The sequence below is a fragment of the Erigeron canadensis genome, chromosome 4 (genome assembly GCF_010389155.1).
Source record: "Erigeron canadensis isolate Cc75 chromosome 4, C_canadensis_v1, whole genome shotgun sequence".
Classification (NCBI taxonomy): Eukaryota; Viridiplantae; Streptophyta; class Magnoliopsida; order Asterales; family Asteraceae; genus Erigeron; species Erigeron canadensis.
Window position 1 is genome coordinate 34,630,405 of NC_057764.1, and position 22,575 is coordinate 34,652,979.

General features: G+C 34.2%; 3 protein-coding genes and 1 long non-coding RNA gene across 5 annotated transcripts; 2 read left to right on the plus strand and 2 right to left on the minus strand.

Moving 5' to 3' along the window:
* Window positions 1–3,375: 3,375 nt before the first annotated feature.
* LOC122597469 lies at window positions 3,376–3,756 on the plus strand. Its single transcript, XM_043770059.1, has one exon. The coding sequence runs from the start codon at window positions 3,376–3,378 to the stop codon at window positions 3,754–3,756; it is 381 nt and encodes a 126-aa protein (XP_043625994.1).
* Window positions 3,757–4,923: 1,167 nt separating this feature from the next.
* LOC122595435 (D-3-phosphoglycerate dehydrogenase 1, chloroplastic) lies at window positions 4,924–9,108 on the plus strand. The gene is made up of 5 exons (XM_043767794.1): window positions 4,924–5,561; window positions 6,659–7,035; window positions 7,118–7,228; window positions 7,308–7,403; window positions 8,234–9,108. Exons 1-5 carry the CDS (start codon window positions 5,015–5,017, stop codon window positions 8,903–8,905), a joined length of 1,803 nt encoding a protein of 600 aa, XP_043623729.1. The 5' UTR covers window positions 4,924–5,014; the 3' UTR covers window positions 8,906–9,108.
* Window positions 9,109–12,611: 3,503 nt separating this feature from the next.
* On the minus strand, window positions 12,612–13,669 carry LOC122597969. Of its 2 annotated transcripts, none has more exons than XR_006323504.1 (2): window positions 13,171–13,669; window positions 12,612–13,092 (listed from the first exon to the last, which is right to left on the minus strand). It is a non-coding gene; the product is annotated as an uncharacterized LOC122597969 (long non-coding RNA). The 2 variants fall into 2 exon arrangements; XR_006323505.1 differs by having other exon boundaries at window positions 12,612–13,096.
* A 5,166-nt stretch (window positions 13,670–18,835) lies between these two features.
* Window positions 18,836–20,815, minus strand: LOC122597827 (putative ribosome biogenesis protein slx9-like). Its single transcript, XM_043770401.1, has 5 exons — window positions 20,705–20,815; window positions 20,549–20,607; window positions 20,329–20,375; window positions 19,280–19,422; window positions 18,836–19,198 (listed from the first exon to the last, which is right to left on the minus strand). The coding sequence occupies exons 1-5, from the start codon at window positions 20,722–20,724 to the stop codon at window positions 18,994–18,996; spliced, it is 474 nt and encodes a 157-aa protein (XP_043626336.1). The 5' UTR covers window positions 20,725–20,815; the 3' UTR covers window positions 18,836–18,993.
* Window positions 20,816–22,575: the final 1,760 nt, after the last annotated feature.

Sequence of the window (22,575 nt, forward strand, 5' to 3'; positions counted from 1 at the left end):
TTACAACGTAATCCCCCAACTCATCCATTAAATCAATTATTTTTACATTAATAACCACGCCATTATTTCATCGCTGTCACAATCACCGACGTCACCCGTTATCGTCGTCGTCACTACTCATCACTACTACCGTATTACCTTTCTAGTTTAAGGTAAATCCAATAGACAAGTTTGTTTACGATTTCACTACTTAATACTCAGCGAAATAATATGTGGTGTTAACCAGTGTTGTAAAACTCGGTCAATACACCCCGATACAGCCGAGTCGGACATGTATCGGCCAACTGACGATACGAGTTCTCCATACTCGGTCCGAAAATTGACCAGGGTTTCAAACTCGGGTCAACCTGGTCAAGACTCGGTTGTATCGGATCGGGTCAACCAAAGTCAAACTTTTTTTTTAAGCTTCTATTAATTATGTTATTGTTTCCAGATAATTATGTTTAAGTTAAAAATCATGTTATGTTTAAGTTTAAAGTTTTATATATATTTTTAATTTTTTTTTTTACATATAATTTGATAAATTATTATTTTATACATAGAAAACCCATTATTCACTGATCCGATTGTTAAAAAATTTTATCTTTCTCCCTCACCGATCTGCTCTCAATTCCCGAGTTTCACAACCTTGGTGTTAACTTTTAATAGAGTTTCCATACAGATGGTTTAAGACTTTGATTAGCTCTCCTGCATGGTATATTCTAACACTTTTTTTTTTCTTTCAAACTTGATGATTTGAAATAAAGTTTAAAAAGTAAGACCTCGTTCATTCAAGAATTGGCTCATGTTGTTGTCGTCGTCTAACTAGATGTTCTATAAAGTATTGGATATATATGAAAAAAGATATTATAGTACCCGCGTAAAGTGTAGAGGAAATATTCTAATGAATATTTTTTTAAGAAGTTATTATTTTTCATACTCCAAATTATAAAATATAAGTTATAATAAATAAAACTGTTAGTTAGTTTTCTTATTCTTCATTTATTTAAACCTACATTTTATTTTTTTAACTGATCACTTTATTAAATATTAAATTTAATACAATTGATATACTTGTAACTAAATATTTAATTGTGATTCAACAATATAATAACAATAATAACAATAACAATAATAATAATAATAATAATAATAATAATAATAATAATTAGTAGGTAATTTATTAAACAATTCTAACCATATGTATTTTTCATTTAAAGGTGATATTTACATAGGCTTCTGAATTGATTTTTTTTAACATTATAATGGGTTTGAAACTTTGAATTAATAGATTGTGGAATAGTATGATGACAAGTTGTTCATTAAAAAGTATTTATAGCTTATTATATCACCACTCTTTTATTGGATATTTTCAGCTTTTTAAAAACTACTCATTGATCATATACTCATACTGTTAGCTATTTCGCTTAAAAGAAGTGATATTAGTATCAAACATTTTGATGTATTTACCACAAAATACATTAGTTTATGCATATTCTACAACTGACTAATACACAGTGATGATAAATGTATTAAAAGACATGGTACGAATATCATTATCCTTTGGCTTAGTTGATGGTGCAAAACCTTCAACGTCCGTCTATTGTTCATTGTTTGTTCGTTTAGGTGCTCATCAAACTTGCACGCAAGGAGCATTTTTATACTTTCAGTTTAATAACTTGTTTATTACTCGTACTATATAGTAAATTACATAGATTATACCTAGACCTCAAAACACACCTTTTCTCATCCTTTTCGTCTAAATATTCACATTAACGATGCACAATCAAATTAAAAAACATTAAGAAAGATTTGGTAAAACATATGGTATTTGAAACAATGAAGTCAACAAGTCAGCCTACGATTACAGTTTGAATAAGACATGCTGCAACCATTAAGTTGATCAATTCGAGTAATTAAGTATGTCTTTTGTTTGTTTTGTCTTTCTCTTCCGCTCTTTCAATCTTGGACGACATAACCCAAAATCACCCCGAGTTGATTTCTCGAAAATGGATCAAAGGTATGTAGAAATTAGAGTTGAAACAACTCATTCAAAGCGACTAAGCAGCTAAATAACAACCCAATTAGATCGTTCCTACTCCTTACTAAATCTAATATGAAGAAGATTTATTTAGTATTTAGAATATAGTTTTTTGTGTTTTTGATAGAAGAGGGGAATTGATATATTCATAAATATGCTTTTTTTTGGTATTTTAGCCAAGAGTTTTGGTTAAAATGTTCTGATGTATGCATTTTGTCATCACAAACATAAACCCTTGTAATGATAGGTGACTTTAGAATTTTGTTATCAAATTTGGCACGTGTTTTATTTATAAATGTGTTTAGATTAGAGCTTGATATATTCGTACTCGAATTTTAAAATATGATTTGGTATTGATTTATTAAGTTTTGATTGATTTAGTTTTTCGTTTTCCGATATAGATTATAAGGTCGTTCCTTATAAGACTTCCACTTCGCGTCTAGGAGGCGTCCGACGCGGCCGAAGCAGAAGACGTTATAAGCACTGGCGCGTCTGAAGGGTGCGTCCGGTGCTTGCTTCTAACTTTGAACGCAGTAGAAGTGGTGGTGGTGGGTCCATCTTGCTCGTGAGCCGTTGCAAACAAAAAAAAAATTGATTTTTTATAATATTTTCAAATACAACGGCTAGTTTGGTGGTGGTGGTTGTTTTTTTTTTATCTCCTCCTATATATACCACTATCACACTACCCTTTTATTTTACACTCTCAAACATACACACTTCTATCTATCTTAAACCATCTCTAGCACTTACCACCCCAGTAAAATGTCTGATTCATCAGCATCCTCCTCCTCTAGCTCTGATTTTGAAGCAACCGAATATGAATCCATCAATCGGGCTGTTTCCCAGATGAATACAGTTTTCAATCTCGAGGCCATAGCGCTTGTCTTAATGTTATCTTTGATGAAGAAGAAAACCAGAGCTAAGCAGCTTCAAGTTCTTCAGCACCCAAGCTGACTAGAAGGGTGATCCATCGAGATCACCTTGGTGCTGCAAAACTTTTATAGATCATTACTTTGCACCTAACTGCACCTACCCACCCGACATGTTACGTAGAAGGTTTAGAATGTGAAAGGAAATGTATCTCCACATAGTGCGGGATATACACTCCTTTAGCAGCGTTCGACCGCTACCGAAACACTTTCAGTTTTTCCACAAAGCACCAACGGATTGTGCTGGTCGTCCCGGTTTTAACATTTTTCAGAAATACACTTCTGCAATTCGCCAGTTAGCTTATAGCTATAAGGCAGCTTTGGACGAGTACTTGCAAATAGCGCAAGATACGGGGTACCAATGTTTAGACGCTTTCTGCAAATGTGTGATACAGTTGTATCAACACGAGTACTTGAGAAGGCCCGATGGAGCCGAAAACTACCAAGTTCAAGAGATACCAAGAAGCTGCAAGGAAGGATGTCGAGCGAGCATTTGGGGTTCTTCAAGGTCGTTGGCAGATTGTTGAGCAACAAGCCCGGGCCTACAGTGTGAACAAGGTAAAACGTATAATGTTATGTTGTGTGATTCTGCACAACATGATCGTTGAAGATAACGGGCGCGTAATTACAGAGTTTGAAGAAGAGTTGATAGCTAACACCGTTCCCCCAACTCGTACGTGGTCTGAAAGGTGTTCAACGCAGCTTCGTATGTACGGGGAGTTGCGCGATAGAAGGACTCACCATGAACTCCGCAATGCTCTGGTTGAACATGTTTGGAACCCCCCGGAACACGGCCGTCAACGTTGATGTCAAGTTTTTTTTCTTATAATAATGTGATTTTTTCACAATTTATGTTTAAGTTTTTAAATAAATGTAATGTGTTTTATGTTTTTTATATAAGTGTTGTAATTTGTTTTTCTAATAATAAAATGTTTTTTATTTATAATAGATTGTGTTTGTTTAATTTTGTGAAAAATAAAAAAATGAAATAATATAATAATGGATGAATAGTGTTAGAAGTGAGTTAGAAGTAAAGGGTATAAGGAAGGGGTGTTCTTGGTGTGTCTAGAAGTAATGAATAGTGTTAGAAGTGGATTAAAAACGGTTCTTTATAAGTATAGGCCTAAGTCAATTGCAAGGCAATAGTGCCAGTGCCAAAGCCAGATTTGTGTCTAGATTCATTTAATTCAATAATTTTGGTTTAATGAAACTCAAATTTTTTTGTTGAAAGTGGTTGGTTACATTTAGACTAATAGGAGTGAGGCATATTTAAGGGTGGGGGGTTATTCGCAAATGAGAGAGTGAGACATATTTTAGGAGTGTGTGTGGGAGGGGGGGGGGTAAATGTCATGTGTCATATATATATATATAGGAAGAAAAGAAAAAAAAATTTCAAACTAGCCGTTGGAGACCAAAAACGCGGAAACCAATTGTTTGGTCAAAGGAAATTTGGGCGGAATATATATCTCGCCAGATTAGCCTTTGTTTCCTATAAAAAAAAATTACGATACATATGAATTTAAGTCTGTAACCGCTAGAAAGTTACAGAAATTCATTTCACATGGACAATTAGCGGACCAAAATAGACTAACTTTGGGTTTTGATTTTTGGATCCTCGATGAAGCGAAATAGTGACCATTAGGGGGAAAAAAATAAAGAGTTTTTTTCTTTTTGGGAAAAAGAATATTCATGATTTTTCTTTAATTAAATCGTGCAAATCATTTGAGACCGCCAATATAATTTACTCAAGTATTATTCTAATTCTCACTTTAAAGTATTTTGAAAAAAAGTAAATTAAATAGAGAAAAAGCTTATTTTACTAACCATTAATTTTAAAAAAGAGAACTTTTATTAACTCTTTTTCATAAATATCTTTACCTCAAAATCCCATTTAACCCACTCAACCAACAAGCGCGTAACTTCACATCACAAAACGCCACTACACACCCACCCACTATATATATCACCATTCCGCCCACTCTTCAAACTGCGCCCAACAAAATAAAATTCCAAAACACACAAAAAAGGGGGTTTCTTTCTTAAACTACCACCTAACTATCCAACAATGGCGGCTTCATCGACATCATCGTCATCAGCTCTGTTAACCCACAAAACCCCATTATCCCAAACCTCCCTTTCGTCTCTCAAATACAGACTCCCAGTCTCACTCTCCTTCACGCGCCACCACAACTCCTCACGTACCTTCATAGTGTTATCATCGTCATCGATAAATTCAAAACCGACAGTTTTAGTAGCGGAAAAGCTAGGTGCAGCGGGGCTAGATCTACTAAAAGACTTTGCAAACGTTGACTGTTCATATAATTTGAGCCCAGAAGAACTGTGTACAAAGATATCATTATGTGATGCTTTGATTGTTAGAAGTGGGACTAAAGTTAGTAGAGAAGTGTTTGAAAGTTCAGGGGGGAGATTGAAAGTTGTTGGAAGAGCAGGGGTTGGAATTGATAATGTGGATCTTGGTGCTGCGACAGAACATGGGTGTCTTGTTGTGAATGCTCCGACAGCTAATACTGTTGCGGCGGCTGAACATGGGATTGCTCTTTTGACTTCTATGGCTAGAAATGTTGCACAGGCTGATGCTTCTATTAAATCTGGTATTGCTTTTTATTTATTTGTTTATAATTATTGTTGCTTGTTCTGTTTTAATTGGTGAGCTCGTTTATGTTTTTTTTTTTTTGATCTGGTTATTTTATATTGTTTGGATCTAGGGTTTATTAATTTAAAATAATCATAATAATAGTTGAAAGTTAATAATTGAAGTGGTATCAATTTAGAATTTGTGATGATGAAATGTAAACATTGTGTAGTTGGTTAGATTTGGGATTTTGGTTAGGATGGAGTTTGGTCATTTTGATTCAAGGGGCGTGTCCAAGTTACTTGAGGTGATTGGGATCAAGTGAGTGCGATGTCGGCTACCAAACATTTTTTTTTTTTTTTTTTACAAATTGGCTGTGGTTGGTGGGGATTACACCGTGACTCGTTCATAGCCAAGAGGCGTTGTGAATTATGATTCAGTGTTAACTAGGTTATATCAAATTAAAGTGATAAACTGACAATTGATATAATAAGCTGATGAAAAGTATTTGACAAATTTTTTGTGTTAATTATATGTTTTAAATATAGGGAATAAGTGGATAAGCACTTGAACTAAGTGTTTTCGAACCTTAGGCCTCCCATTTTACAAACTCAGTGTTTTCGAAGTAATGCGGGCTGCTTAAATAGTTTTTTTTTATATATATATACTGTAGATTATGGCACTTGTCAATGGTACATTAATTGTTACGGTGTATCCATGGTAATAAATTAGGAGCGTACACAAATGGAGAATGAATGAGTTTTCCCCTGTGTGTTTCTGCCTGTATAATATTTCAAAAACATTTAGGTTCTGTTCACTTGTTTTAGTTGTCTCAAATGATTTCTGTTAAGAATCAGAATGTTAATATTCTCGTTCAAAAGGATCGTTCGTTGTTTCTTTATGTATGTTCTTAAGAACCAGTTACTGCTCCAACTATCTGACATCTAGATACATGAAAATGAGATTCCTGGAAAATGAATATAAGTAGAAAAGGAGGGAATAGGCATGCTTGTGCATTTGATATGTTTTACTTTTACCCCAACGTTACATTCTAGTTTGATCATATGGAAAGGTTGAATTTATGAAACTAATTTCTTGACAATGTTATAATTGCAGGGAAATGGCAGAGGAACAAATATGTGGGTGTATCACTTGTTGGCAAGACTCTTGCGGTGATGGGTTTTGGAAAGGTAGGTACTGAAGTTGCCAGACGCGCTAAGGGTCTCGGTATGCATGTTATTGCCCACGACCCTTATGCACCAGCTGACCGTGCTCATGCTATAGGAGTGGACTTGGTGAGTTTTGATGAAGCCATCTCAACAGCCGACTTCTTGTCACTCCACATGCCCCTCACTCCTGCTACATCAAAGATCTTGAACGATGAGAATTTCGCAAAGATGAAAAAAGGAGTTAGAATAGTCAACGTTGCTCGTGGTGGAGTCATAGATGAAGATGCATTAGTCAGGGCACTAGATGCTGGCATTGTAGCACAGGTACTTCTATCTGCTATTTTTGTCTTTATCAAATATTTGTTAGCTGGTTAGGGTACATAATTTGGCTATACTGCACTTGCAGGCTGCACTTGATGTTTTCACGGTAGAGCCACCACCAACTGATAGCAGGTTGATACAACATGAGAATGTAACTGTTACTCCCCATCTTGGTGCTAGTACCATGGAAGCTCAGGTTTGTTGAATAAGTGGAAATATTATGGGTTTTTAAAAAAATATATATATTTGGTGTCTAATATTTGAAATCTGTGCAGGAAGGAGTGGCTATAGAAATTGCTGAAGCCGTTGTTGGAGCTCTAAAAGGTGAGCTTGCTGCTACTGCGGTGAATGCTCCCATGGTTCCTGCGGAGGTACTACTTTTCTATTAGTTTTCCTTTTTTTTCCTTTGGAAAGACAAAGATTAACACCACATAATAGGTTTTTTCCATTATTGGGCTTGAACAAACAACCTCCCATTGATGGGACAACTCAAATCCCGCTTGGCTATAATCCCTTTGGTTTGAGACTAGTTATCTATCCCTTGTTTAATATACAGAGTGTTTGTATAGTACCTGATCATTGTGTTTTCAAGTCGCAATAATCGGATGTTTTTTGTTTAATTAGACATTCTGTTTGTAGCTATTTGGGGTTCAGGTAATCAGTTTTGGATTATTGAATTAATAAATAATGCAGTAAACTTGTTTATCTAGAGGCAAGTCAAGGTTCCTTGTGTACCTCTTCTTTAATACAATTTTGGATGACGTTACTTCAGCGGGATCTATTCTATAGGCCTGTTACCTCTGTATATTGTTTCCTAAGAAGTTTTAACATAAATTTGAAAACTTCTACTCCTATTTCACTAAATGACTTTCTTTTTTCATGAGGTGAGTAGGAGACCGTTCTTATATGTATTTCACTTGCTAGTTTCTCAAATAATAAGAATTGTCAACTACTTTAACATCAAAAGACAGAATCTTGCTATTACAATTCGAAAATGCATAACATTTCGATATACAGACATCTACAAGTTTAGTAGCAGGTAACAAACTATCTGCATGTTGTTCACCAAGTATTTTTTGAGTTTAAATTCACATTTCTGAATATTGTTCTTGCTCAGCATGCTATATACATATGTGAATTATTAAATGAAGAAGAGCTGGAAATTTATGTTAGGGTATCCTAACATGCTTTTTTATTTCAGGTTCTTACAGAACTGAAGCCTTATGTGACACTTGCTGAAAAACTCGGAAGGTTGGCTGTACAACTAGTAGCTGGTGGAAGCGGAGTGAAATCTGTAAAAGTCTCTTACGCTTCTGCCCGAGCACCTGATGATCTTGACACAAGACTACTCCGAGCCATGGTCACCAAAGGTCTAATCGAGCCCATCTCCAGTGTTTTTGTCAACTTAGTGAATGCAGATTTCACTGCCAAACAAAGAGGGGTTCGCATTAGTGAAGAAAGAGTGCTCTTAGATGGCTCACCCGAAAGCCCACTCCAGTCCATCCAGGTCCAGATTGCCAATGTTGAGTCAAGGTTTGCCAGTGCAATCTCCGAGTCTGGGGAGGTCACGGTGGAAGGCAAGGTCAAGGATGGAGTTCCACATTTGACCAAAGTCGGAGCTTTTGAAGTTGATGTGAGTTTAGAAGGGAACATTATTCTTTGCAGGCAGGTTGACCAACCGGGTATGATTGGAATCGTTGGAAGCATACTTGGTGAAGAGAATGTGAATGTGAGCTTCATGAGTGTTGGAAGGATTGCACCACGAAAGCAAGCCATTATGGCGATTGGTGTGGATGAGCCACCAAGCAAAGCGGCTCTAAAAAGGATTGGGGAGATCCCTGCGGTTGAGGAGTTTGTTTTCCTAGATTTGTAGTGTGCTTTTTAGTAAACTCAATTGGTGGTGGACTGGTTTTGGTTTAGATCCCAGTTTTGATGAGATTGGTGTTGCCAAAGGGAAATAATTTTGGGTTTGTATTTTTGTTGTGATTGTTGTCCTTCATATGGAATGCTGCACTTGAGTTGTATGCTTTTATTAAGTTGCTATGCTACTTTATGAAAGTTGAAGGTTTTTATTCATCTGGTGATGTCCACATAATGCTTCTTTAGGCAAAAGGGTTAAAAGTTTCATCTGTTACCAATCAGATTTTTGACCAGAAATAAACGATTTTAGATAGAATTGTCAAATTAGATTATGAAACCGCTGTGTATTCCTTGTGGTTGGATTTAGATTATCACGACAAGTCTTGTTTTCTCATCTTACACTCCTCACGAATGCTACCACTAACCATGAACATTTTACAAAACAATGGTTGGTTTAGATCAAAAAATAACCCAACAAGTTAATCTTCATCATCATCATCATTATCATCTAATTTCGCCATAAACAACACAATCTATCTATTGGAATTCTTCTAGAAGTTACCCAAGATATGGATTTTTCAAAAATCTAACATATTTTCAAGATTATTGTTACCACGACTCTTGGCATATTAGTATTCAACTAGTTTATGATTAATTCTTGGTCAAGATCTCTCCTTTGGTTTCCAACTTAAAAGTTGGCCCTAAATGAACAAACCACTATAATGTGTGTCTATATAACTTAAAGCTGGCTGTTACCTTTATGTACTCTACTTTCTACTGGATAGATGAATATAAAGACATTAAACTTATTATATTCATGATGTAAGTAGGTTTTGTTTCTAATCAAATAAAGATGCAATCAAGGTTGTTCTAGGACAAACCCATAACTATCAGTTAGGTATTCATAAGACCAGTCAATTCACACCAAAAAAACTGAGGAATTGCAAAAGTGCGACTCCGATTTAGTTACTCTTTTACTCTATCGATCCAGAACTCTAGGAAAGCAACTTCGATACCTAGATAGCGGGAGAGGAGGGGCTAGCCCATACAAAAGGAAATCCACTTCTTTACTAAAGAGAACTCGATTTAACCATGACAACATGCAGAACATCACTACATTATATAATAAAGAAATAAGAAATTCACAGCAAATGTTAACGAATAATGACTTAAAACTGAAACTCAAATACAACGCATAGTTCTCTGTTTTCTAAGCCAAATACTCTTCTATGTATCGATAACTTCTTATCCTTGAACAACTTAACTTTTAGATGTTGATTATCAAAATCGAATACTAATCATCAGGGATTATTGAGAATATTACTACACAATTTAATTTTAACTGAAACAAAAACCAATGCTTCAATTTCAAAAGCCTAAAGCACATCAAAATCAGAAGTGCCCAGACATACACACCATCTAATTACATTGTTTTTCACTTTATTTTCTTTATATTTATTTTGGACAAATGCTCAGACTTACACACCATCTAACATCTATGTCAGATAAACAAAAAATCTGTGAAGCAATGCACCAGTAGCTTTCGGATTTTGACATACAACCATTCTATTGACAAGTCTCAAAAGGGTTATCGTCGACTATGTAGTCCATCAAATAGATGGTTAGGAAGACGTAAAAGTTATACCTAAATGACTATGAATTACTCTTCTCTTCTTACTAATAATCGTGCTTTCAAATGGCAGTAATCATTAATTTTAATTTCTCATTGTTCTATACTTGTCCTGTTTCGTGTCATTCTCCCTCTTAGCTAGCAGTTTCAAACTTTCAATCCAGCTGACATATCCCCTTTGATGCTATGATCACAACCTTTTGTATTCTACATGTAATTAAAAAACTTGGCAGCAACCAAATAAGAGAAAGTAGAATGCTCTTTGTCACCCAAATCCAAAACTTAAAGAATGGTCAAGTTACCCCAGAGCCTAAAAATTCTGCCTAAATGTATCAGATCATAGGTATCAAACCGTCAAAGTAGACTATTAATTACTAGATAACCCAGACCTGGAATTCAAGTTTAGTATATTCATTTCTAAGAATCTCTATCCATTCACAGGTCTAACTTAGCAATATGTTAGCACCACAAACAACAAAAGGTTTTTATATGGGCCATTGGGTAAATTCTGAATACAAATACTCACTTGATTGCTAAACTACCCGCTAAAGTGCTCGGTGACACAATTTCATAACCATGTTAGTTTCTATCAAAAGGGGCAAATGCTAAGATTCAAACTGAAACTCAGCAATAAAGCATAGCCCTATGTTTCCTAAAGTAAGCAACTAATAAGGTTAATGTTTCAGCATTGGCATGGTCCCCGGCGTAGGGATTACCATTCAGATTTTTGACCAGAAAAAGCAATTGTAGATGTAATGGTCGAATTAGACCACTATGTGTTCCTTGTGGTTGGATTTTACTTAGATTATAACCACTAGTTTTGTTTCCTCATCTCATCTCACGAACGCTACCACCAACTATCAACATTTTACAAGGACTTCAACAGTGGTTGGTTTAGACCAAAAAATAACCTGAACAACTCATATTCACTATTTTCATCAATCGGAATTCTTCCAAAAGTTACCCAAGATATGGATTTTTCAAAAATCTGACATCTATTTTCAAGATTAGTGATATGATTACTCTTATATAGCATAATAAACTAGTTATGTACTTCTTCCTATAAGCATAAAATGAAGGGTCAGGGTCTCTCCCTGATGATTTGCTCTTTTCTTCCATTTTGATTACCCTTTTCAAATGTCTGAATGGGTAACTGAAGAAATAGCGATTATCCATCATGATTGATGGCTCATTAAGTCATTAGCATAACAATTACTGTGGGTGTTATCTCACTCTGATGTCAACAACTAGTTCACACTTTCCTATATTCATCAACTATCGTCTTCTTCATTACTTAGGTGTTCAAAAAGATTTCCTATCAACACCAATCATTGATAATCGGTTTCTATAGAAAAAAGAGAATCCTAATTTCCCATCTCAACAACTGAATGTTGCCTTTTTGCAGTCTACCATCAACTAGATAGGTGAATAAAGAAAACTTTTAACTTATTATGATAGACTTAACTCGGTTTTATTTCTAATAAACCAATGTTTATATGGTTCCGGACATCATGTTGCGCATCTTTGTCACCCTTCGCTAAAAACTTGTAGTGTTTCCTATCATTCTCTATCTTGAGTCTTGATGAGCACTTTCAAGCAGTTCCCACATCTCATCAAAGACAAAAAATAAACTTGTGCTGCTACGTACTAACCAAATAAAGATGCGAACAAGTTTGTTCTGTGACAACACACCGAAAGATACGCAAGTTGTACAGGATTGCCCAATAGTGGGACTCTGATTTAGCAACTTTTAAAGAACCATGACAACATACAGAACATCACTACACATAATAAAGAAAAAGAAAAAAATTCACAGTGAACAGTTAATGACTTAAGCTGGAACTCAAAAACAAGGCATAGTCCTCTGTTTTCTAAGCCATATACTCTTCAATGTATTGATAAGTTCTTACCCTTGAACAACTTTTCTTTTAGATGTTGATTATGAAAATCGGATACTAATCATCAGGGATTATCACAGAATAACAATACACACAAGTTAAATTTAAATGAAACATAAACAAATCCTTCCATTTCAGAAGCCTAGAAGTTATCTGATCCGACAGAACTAGCAAATATGAATACTGAGTACTTCAAAACCAAAAGCAAATTTATTTAAACTGGTCCAGATCTAGTTACATTGTTTTTCACTTCATTTTTTTTATATTTACTTTAGACAAGTTCCAACTAATTCCTAGACATACACACCATTTATGTCACCTTGATCAGATAAACAAAAATAATGTGACGGCAATGCACCAGTAGCTTCTGAATTCTGACTTTGACATACAACCATTCTATTGGCTTGTCTACTTTCCTACTTTCATCAACCTTTGCTTTCATCACTGCTTAGTGCACTAATCAATCACTTGTCGAACTCCCCATCAATCACAATCACAAATCCAATACTTAAAGATTGGTCGAGTTACTCCAGAGCCTAAAAACCATGCCTACATGTATCAGATCTTAGGCATCAAACCATCAGAATAGACTATTAAATCGCTAGATAACCCAAACCTGGAGTTCCAGTTTAGCATATTCACTTCTAAGAATCTCTATCCTTTCAAGCAGGTCTAACTTAACAATATGTTAGCTCCACAAAATTTTAAAACAAATCCAAATAAAATAAAATAAAAATTCTCAAGCCTCACTTTCTAGAATACTCCGTCATTCTGTTATGGATTTCCTGGGTGTAAACATCATAGATACGGGCGGCAGGAGCAGAAGAGCTGCCGGCGGCAGTGAAAGCTTCTTCTTCGATACGGCGAACAGTGACGTCAGCTTCGGTGGCAGGGATCTGGAAGGTTTCGGAGAGATATTTGACGATTCGTTTGATGGTGGCGTCGCGTGTTGATTTGGTTGGCGGCCATTTCCTGGACGACTTGGTTCCGAACACTTTAGCCATTTCTTCTGCGATGATTGATGATGGATCTTGCTTTCTGGAGCCGGACATGGTAGAAATGCTTTGATTTTCTTGTTTCGGTATACTGAGAAAAATTACCAGACAACAAAGATAAAATACTTTTTACCTAGTAGGGTTTTTTGTCAAGTGAGTAGTGATATAAGGACAAGTAGATTAAAGTGGCTGCTTTTAGGGGTTTTTTGGGGCCAAGTGATTGGGCTTGAAAAAAACTTCAAAGATAAAAAACAACTTTGTTTGGATAATAAGATTTAGGTTATTTGTTTTGAAAATGGGAGCCCCAAAAGTTCGTTTACCAAAATGAATTCTACAAATAAAAACTTTAAATTTACGCCCAGCCCCTAGCTTCCAGTTTCATTCAGCTTTATGTTAAATACAAAAATCGTATCCTTTCATATTTACAGTCACTTTTGAACTTTATGATAAGTATAAAAAGTATAAAACTATTTAATACATCTTAACAAAAACTTTAAAACTCTATTTAGCAAACTCATGGTAATATATAAAGCTGTCATTTATTTACGTTTATATCTTAATATTTTAATCGAGGTCATTTGTTTATTCATTACTATACAATAAATGTTAAAGAAAATTAATATGCCTAAACTTAAATAAGATCTAAAAAGGCTTGAGCTAGACTAAAATACTCGAAAACAGTTACAACAAAACTACACAAAATGTGTTTATAGAAAAAAAAAACGGATTTATGAATATATGAATTAATTATAGGTATTGTAAATCCACATCATTTTTATCATGAATGTCAAGTGAGTCAGCATACCATGTAGGTAAAATTTTAAATGAATGGTAACCGACTACTTGTTTAGCCGGTCACCCATTGCATCACATAACCTAAAAAATGAAAGTATATACATCACATAACTATTTGAGTAGTTCACTTATAACCATTTAGTTATAGTTAGTTATATTCTATGATGCACCGAAACTCCAAACAGTTAGCCGTACCCGTTTCAGAAACTCCATGGAAACGTTTCCGTGTACGAAACACGATTGAAACTTTTCCTTGAATTTTCCATAAATAGCGAAACGTTTTTTTTTAAGTTTCCATACTGATCTAATTAATATTAGAGTTCAATGGACTTTTCGTATTCCAAGCAGACTATATTATATACAATTTGATCAACATTCGATTTTTTTTTTTAATTTCAAAACCAATTATTAAACACTAAACCTTCGATGATTGATCACTGATCAAGCATATATTATACAAATACAGTTATACATAATATCTAAAGTTTCAAGTCTGTCTATAAAAAATTGATATATTTTAAATTTGTATATTTTTTATTGCCGTACTCGTATCTTGCATTTTTTAGTTTTGCCGTATCCCGTTCGCGTATCGTTTCTGTACCCCTTTGTCGTACCCATTTCGGTGCTACATAGGTTATATTCTGATGTCATTATCCCTTAAATAAATAATACTCCGTAAGTAGAATATAATTGTATATCTAGAAGCAAGTCATGAAGTCAAGGTTCCTTACGTACCTCTTCTTTAATATAGTTTTGGATGGCGTTACTTCAGCTAGCGGGATCTATTCTATAGGCCTGTTACCACTTACCCAGTTACCCGTGTATAAATATGCTATACTAAAAACTTATAGGAATGTACAAATAAATTATGCGTAGAATGTACAAGTTCATATAACACATAATAAACTTTTACTATATTTCATTTTTAACCTTCTAAACTTTCTATCTTTTAACTTTTGCCCCACATTAAAGTTTTCGTTTTTATTTTCTTGACACTAAATTTTTGAGTTCTCATGTTTTCATCAAATAAATTTCACCTGGTCACAATTTTACTTTTAAACATTTGGTATGACTATTTTCATTCGTCTTTTTATATACATAACGTTTTTTAATTTGTCCCACATCAAGTTTTCGTTTTTATTTTCTTGACAATGAAACCTGGTCACGATTTTGCTTTTAAACATTTGGTTTGACTATTTTTATTCGTCTTTTATATACATAACGTTTTTAAACTTGCCCCACATCAAAGATTTCGTTTTAATTTAGTATAATTCGGACTCTGCTAATGTATCTCTTATGTAACTATCAATCCTAGAACAAAAGTCGTAAGTTAGCCTACCAACTTCAGCCCTTCTGGGTGATTGTCATTGACCTAGTCCAGAGGTTCGGTTTTTTGATCCTACGTGTTCTGTTCTATATATTTCCCTGATTCACTGTGCAATTTTGAAGCCACATAATCCATAGCATGTCTACCTTGTCTCCTAACCGTAATATCCATGTTACCCCTTTGTAAGATACACCCATAAAAAGCAAACAATGGCAGGTAAATTTGTTCTCATGTTGCTATAAACTAACATATCAATGCCACTAGCAGATCATACATAATAAGTAGAACCATAAATTATAACGAAGATACCTTTGAAGGCTCATTGACAACATACAGAACATCACTACATAAAATCATAGTAACAAAGATACCTTTGAAGGGTCATTGCCAAATAGGGGGACTCTGATTTAGCAACTTTTAAAGAACCATGACAACATACAGAACATCACTACATATAACAAAGAAAAAGAAAAAAATTCAGAGTGAACAATTAATGACTTAAACTGGAACTCAAAAACAAAGCATAGTCCTATGTTTTCTAAGCCATATACTCTTCCATGTATAGATAAGTTCTTATTCTTGAACAACTTTTCTTTTAGATGTTGATTATGAAAATTGGATACTAATCATCAGGGATTATCACAGAATAACACTACACAAGTTAAATTTAAATGAAACATAAACAAATCCTTCCATTTCAGAAGTCTAGAAGTTATCTGATCCAACAGAACTAGCAAATATGAATACTGAGCACTTCAAAACCAAAAGCAAATTAATTTAAACTGGTCCAGATTTAGTTACATTGTTTTTCACCTCATTTTCTTTATATTAACTTTGGACAAGTTCCAACTAATTCCCAGACATACACACCATTTATGTCACCATGATCAGATAAACAAATATTCTCTGACGGCAATGCACCAGCAGCTTTTGACTTTGACATACAACCATTCTGTTGGCTTGTCTCTCCTACTTTCATCAACCTTTGCTTTCATCACTACTTGGTGCACTAATCAATCACTTATCGAACTTCCAGTCAATAACAAATCCAAACCTTAAAGATTGGTCAAGTTACTCCAGAGCCTAAGGACCATGCCTAAATGTATCAGATCTTAGGCATCAAACCGTCATAGTAGACTATTAATTCGCTAGATAAGCCAACCTGGAATTCAAGTTTAGCATATTCACTCTAAGATTACCTATCCATTCAAGCAGGTCAAACTTAACTATGTTATCTCTACAAATAACAAAAAGTTTTTTATTCTAAATGGCCATTAAGTAAATTCAGAATATGAATACTAACTTGACAGTTGACACTCTAATGTGTTCCTTCCTAACCATGCTAATTTCTATCAAAACGGGCAAATGGTCAAAAGTCAAACTGAAACTCAGCAATAAAGCATATCCCCATGTTTCCAAAAGTATGCAATCAGCTTCTATCTGTAGACATCAAACTAGACGCAACAACAAAACTAAAATTCCAGTAAATATAAGTTCAATACCAGCAACCTACATCTCATTGTATATAATTATAAATGTTTAACTTGGCTATATATTAAACATAAAACTTACCTTTTGACGTACACAACTTCCAACTTTTACCATCGTATATTCTGATAACTAGAAACACGAGCCACATTACGATAACAATAATTCAAGTTTAATACAATCTTCTAAGTAATAAAAGATACATTAGAATAAAGTCAATAAACAAAACGTTCTAATAAAGATAACAAGATAATCAGGAAACAAGAAGGGGAACACTCTTTTGACACCACTGTATAATTGTATATATATGAAACAATGCAATATTGTTACTAAATTCCGGCAAACACAAGTTCAATGCTAAAAATATCAGGGCAACCACGTACATTACAATATTAGACCAATAAACTTAGCATTCAACTTATTAAACTCTAGATCTTGCAATTGTATAATGCTATTTCAATTTGTACCCACTAGAAAATAGTATAAGTAACCATATAATCAATATAACATACAAAAACAAGTTACCGGTTTCTGGTCATTGGGCAGAGTAGATAGTAACTTTTACGATATAAAGAGTATCAACTATAGAAAGGACGACCGAGTACAATCACAGACGCCGCATCATTTTTTCATCCCATCACACACATACATACACCATGTTTACCTTACGCCCATACCAGATGCACTCCAATATAGGGTTTTAAGTAAGATACACCCAAGTGTGTAAATTGATAAATTCCTATGTGAAGCACATTGCATAATGGTAGCATCAATTAGTTACATTCCTATATTAGCAACATTAACCACATAATAGTAAGAAACCAAATATATATAAAATATCAATATAGATAGATATACGTATATCGAAACATTTAGATATCCAAACACCATCATCACATGCGAATCTAAAAAAAACTAATATTCACATGCATAGTCACCATCATCAGTAGCACTGGCACCATTATCACTTAGATAACTTCTCAGCCTCATAAACAATTGTTCACCGAGAACGTAATCCTTCCTCATCTCCATTATACCGCCACCGCTGGCGGCCTCGGCGGAAGTTACATCTCCGTGTTCGACCTCGCGAGCTATGACTTCAGCTTCGTTGGTAGGGAGCTGGCGGCTGAGAACAGAAGTTACGGTTGGCCGAGAGAGATCTTTGATGATACGGTTGATTACGGTGTCGCACATTATTTGTGATTGTGGCCAAATACTTATCTTTTCATTTATTTCTTCGATTAATGATGGCGGCTTTGGTTTTCCGACAGCGGTCGTGGTGGTAGACTGTAGACGTCACATTCTCAGATCTAGCCTTAACAACAATCATCCCCATAAGGTTACTGATAAGTGATAATGACAACGTAAGCCTCCAACATCTCCTTACCGCCACCACTGGCGGCCTCGGCAGCAGTTACAGCTTCTTGTTCGACCTGGCGAGCTATGACTTCAGCTTCATTGGTAGGGACCAGGCGGGCAGAGAGAACGGAAGTTGGGGTTGGCTGAGAGAGCTCTTTGATATTAATGTTGACTACGGTGTCGCGCATTATTTGTGATGGCGGCCAAAGACTTGTCGTTTTAGTTGTTAGAGAAGTGTGAAAAGGTTTTAAAATTACTGTAAGCTCTTTTCCCTACAGGTTATTCAGAAGGCAGATTTCCAGGTAGGTTTTGTTAATAGTTTTTCACATCAATAAACTTAAAAATCAACTGAACAGTAAAACGTGTAAGTTATTTGTGAATATACTCTGGGATTCTTGTTCGCTTCAATGTTTAGCATACATGAAACAACAAAAGCATCACAACAGTAAGATATTCCAACCGTATTACCAATATTTACTCGGCATTAAAGTAGATATTGCTAATAGAACACACCGTCTACTTGCATAAAGCTAGCAACTGATGTTCAAATTGCATAAAGAAATTACAAAACGGACAAAAAAGATATAAAAGAACTACCAGTTTTTTGGATCATTCTTCCATGGACTGGGTTCCGGATGGTCCTTTAGACTTTTTCTTGTTGTTCTTTCTTTTCTTTCTGGTATCATACCTTCGTGGCGGTTTCTCATCTGAAACAGGCTGTGTGCTTTGTAAATGTTGGTGTAAAGCTGCCAACGGATCAGCTTTGAAAACAGGATCATTAAGAACTGTTTTCAATTGATTTGACTCCTTCATTCTGATCAAAGAACAAAGTGATCAGCGGAATTACAAATGAAACTTAGGAAAATGAGTTTTTAAATAAAACTGAAGCACTTACACAAGCTTTTGCCTTGATTTAGTTGTAACTTTGAAATCAGCAGGAGTTGTTTGCTTGGAAGGCTTCAAGTCAGGTAGGAACTCTGCTAGGGAAGAAAGATTGAATGCTTTCAATTTCTTTGGTCGGCTTCTGTGTTTCTTCTTCTGGTATTCAATAACGACTCTTTTAGCAGCCAAATTTTCTTTATCATGACTTCCTCAAAAGGATATTTTACATTGCTTAATGAAAAGTAAGAATGGTAAAGCTAAATCCTGCACTATTGTGAGGTGAAGCTAGCAATAAATCCAAATAGTTCCGTTTAGTCACCATAGTTGCTCATAATACAAAGCAGGCATTGTGGTCTATATGAAGGTAGCACCTAGTTTGTCCTGAAGTATTTGGTGAACGAAGAACAAATAAATGTCCTCGGAAGTTTCTTTTTATAACCCCCAACTGACTTAAAAGGGTTCATTCCGATGATTTAGACATGCACACTACACGTTTTTGAGGGTTTAGAGATAACGCAAACAGAACATACCTCAAAGCTATGAAAGTAAATTTTAACTCGCACTACAGACCTAGTGTATAGCCGTATAAGGCTTTGGTATGGAACTCTACTATTAGCATATCGTGGGAATGATACTGAACAAATAAAAGTCCCTTAAACTCTTAAAAGCTTTGTCCTTTAAGCCCCAAGTGTCATTCAGGTTTTGCCCGTTATGCAGACATACACACTACTGATGATTTCAAATGTTTGATAAATTTTTACAGAGCAAAACTCAAAACCAACTGAAGCTTTTTATAATTCTTTTTACAACCCGCCCACCTACTACCTCAACCTCGGCAACTTTTTCTCATCTAATTAAATACATTACATATTTCAATTGTTTCACATTCCAACCCGATCACCGTCTAAATCCTGACATACACTAAATATTAAAAAGAGAAAGTTCACAGAATATAGTGAGCAAAACACACACCACATTGATACGTTATTAAACATATCATAAGCAAGTACACGAGTGGCATTATGTTGTGACAATTAAGAATTTAAGATACTAAAAACTAACCTTTTTGATAGCCTTTTGAGCACCTAAAGCAACTGTATCTCTAACCTCTGCAATATCAAAACACCCCCACTGATTAAATAATCAAATTTCAATCCTTAAGCAGTAGCATTTAAACAACTTAAACATTGTAAATATTATACCACTAATTCCATAAATTAATTACTTAAACTATAAACATTTCACAAATTAAAAGTCACAAAAATGAAGCTAGTACACTTACTAGCATAAAACTCAAGTTTCTTTTCATACTTTCTATCAGCGTGTTTAGATTCATCTTTCCTGAACAAAAACCAATATTTAATAATATTCAGATTTTACAACATATTGAAAAATGGACTTAGCTTGTGGTAAGAAAAAAAAAAAAAAAGTTACTGACCCTTTACTAGTCTTTCCCATTGCTGATTTGCAAAATAGTTGTAATAATATATAATAATACAAAAATGGCCCAGCTTAGGTAAAAACCCTAAAATTAATAGCAGAAAGAAGAAAGACGAAACTACTAAAATGAGGTATAAATAACTTTTGGTATAAAGTTTTGTTATTGGGCATAAGCCCGTATTAATCTGAGCCAGCCCATGAGCCCAAGGTAAGAAGATACTCCGTATCTTTTTTATTATTATCATTTTATATGCAAAAATAATACTCGTAATAGTTTCATTTATTGTTAAAAAGTTGTAATTTATTACATTTTACTAGCTTAGTAACTCGTGTATTGCACGGGCAGATAAAAAAAATTTTACTTTAATTTACCAAAAGATGTTTATTAAAAAATGTATATATATAAAACTTAAAAAAAAACATGTAACCCATTCACATGTAGCAAATTAAAATATTTAAAAGTGAAAATATTTAATGAAAGAATAGAAAATCAAAATTTAATTAGATATGATGTCATAAATTAATTAAATAAAAATAAATAATTAGTAAGAAAATATCTCACAATGACAAGTAGGTTTTCCTTTAATAAAGATGATATCATCACAATTTTCTTTTGTTTATATAAGAGAAGAGATAAAGTTTTTGATTTGATTGTTTGGGTATTAATATTCTTTTTTTTTTTTTGGAATATAAATAAAGAGATTTTTTTTTTAAGTAACGTGAAAAAAAAAAGTCTCTTTTTGAGTATGGAGAGTAATTAAAATAGTTATATTTCGATGAGGCATGAATTAAATTGGTGGTTTTAAGTTTTATTTTGAGATCAATTGCTTTAGCTAAACAACTTATCAGCTTTTTATTTGTAATTTGTTTTGAAATAAAACTTGAAATGAGAAGCTTCATAGCAAGTGTTTAATACTTTAATAAGACTGATGACTTTATTCGGTAGGCACAAGCATTGTTAATTAAGCTACAAGAATTAAACAAACAGTCAAAGACCACCTAATTTAGAACACTTAACCCCCAAATATGTTGAGGTTTAAAAGTGAAACATTTAAAAATGCTTAATCAGAACACCGACACAAAACACCCCATGTATATGATATTTGTAGTATAGTGGCTAAAACCTAAAAGTCTAAAAGCACGTAATATTAAAGGCTGTTTTTAGTTGCTCCAAGTTTTTGTTTGCTCTTTGTTTGAGTATGATAGACTTATATTAAAGTTTGCAATGAATCTTGATAGTTTGTTTTCTTAAAAATATCATTTTCAATGTCTATTTAAAAAAAATTGAGTAGCCATTTAGGGTGAAAGGAATGGCACCATGTATCTTCGGTACCGAAGATTGGTATGCGCTATTTCCATTCTTTTCATATCGACAAACATTGGCATCAGCATGTGTCATATAAAATTGGCACCACTATGCTGACGGGGAAAGAATCGCCATGGAGTAACATTGTAACAATAGTAGTCCATCCCTTATATTTTGAGTTTTTGACAAGTTTTTGTATGTTTTGGTACGTGCACCATCTTATTGAGTGTTTTCATGCTAAAATTTGACATCTTGGTATGCACACCCTTCAACATTTGCGGAATTGAAGCTATATGTTAAGCTTCAAAAATATATTAGTTTCTTTTTCCGTTGCTCGGTCACTTTTCGATATATTGATAAGGCGTCATTTAAAAACATCATTTTAATACTTACGAAAATGCAGTGTACGTTATTCTTTTCTAAAATATTTATTTTGTGTGTTTGAATCTAGTTTAATAATCAAACCCCTTGTATCAAACTACATTAATCATAGCTAACGAGAATCCTATTCTTAAATTTCCATACCAAACAGGCAAACAGGCTATAAAACCTATAAATATGAA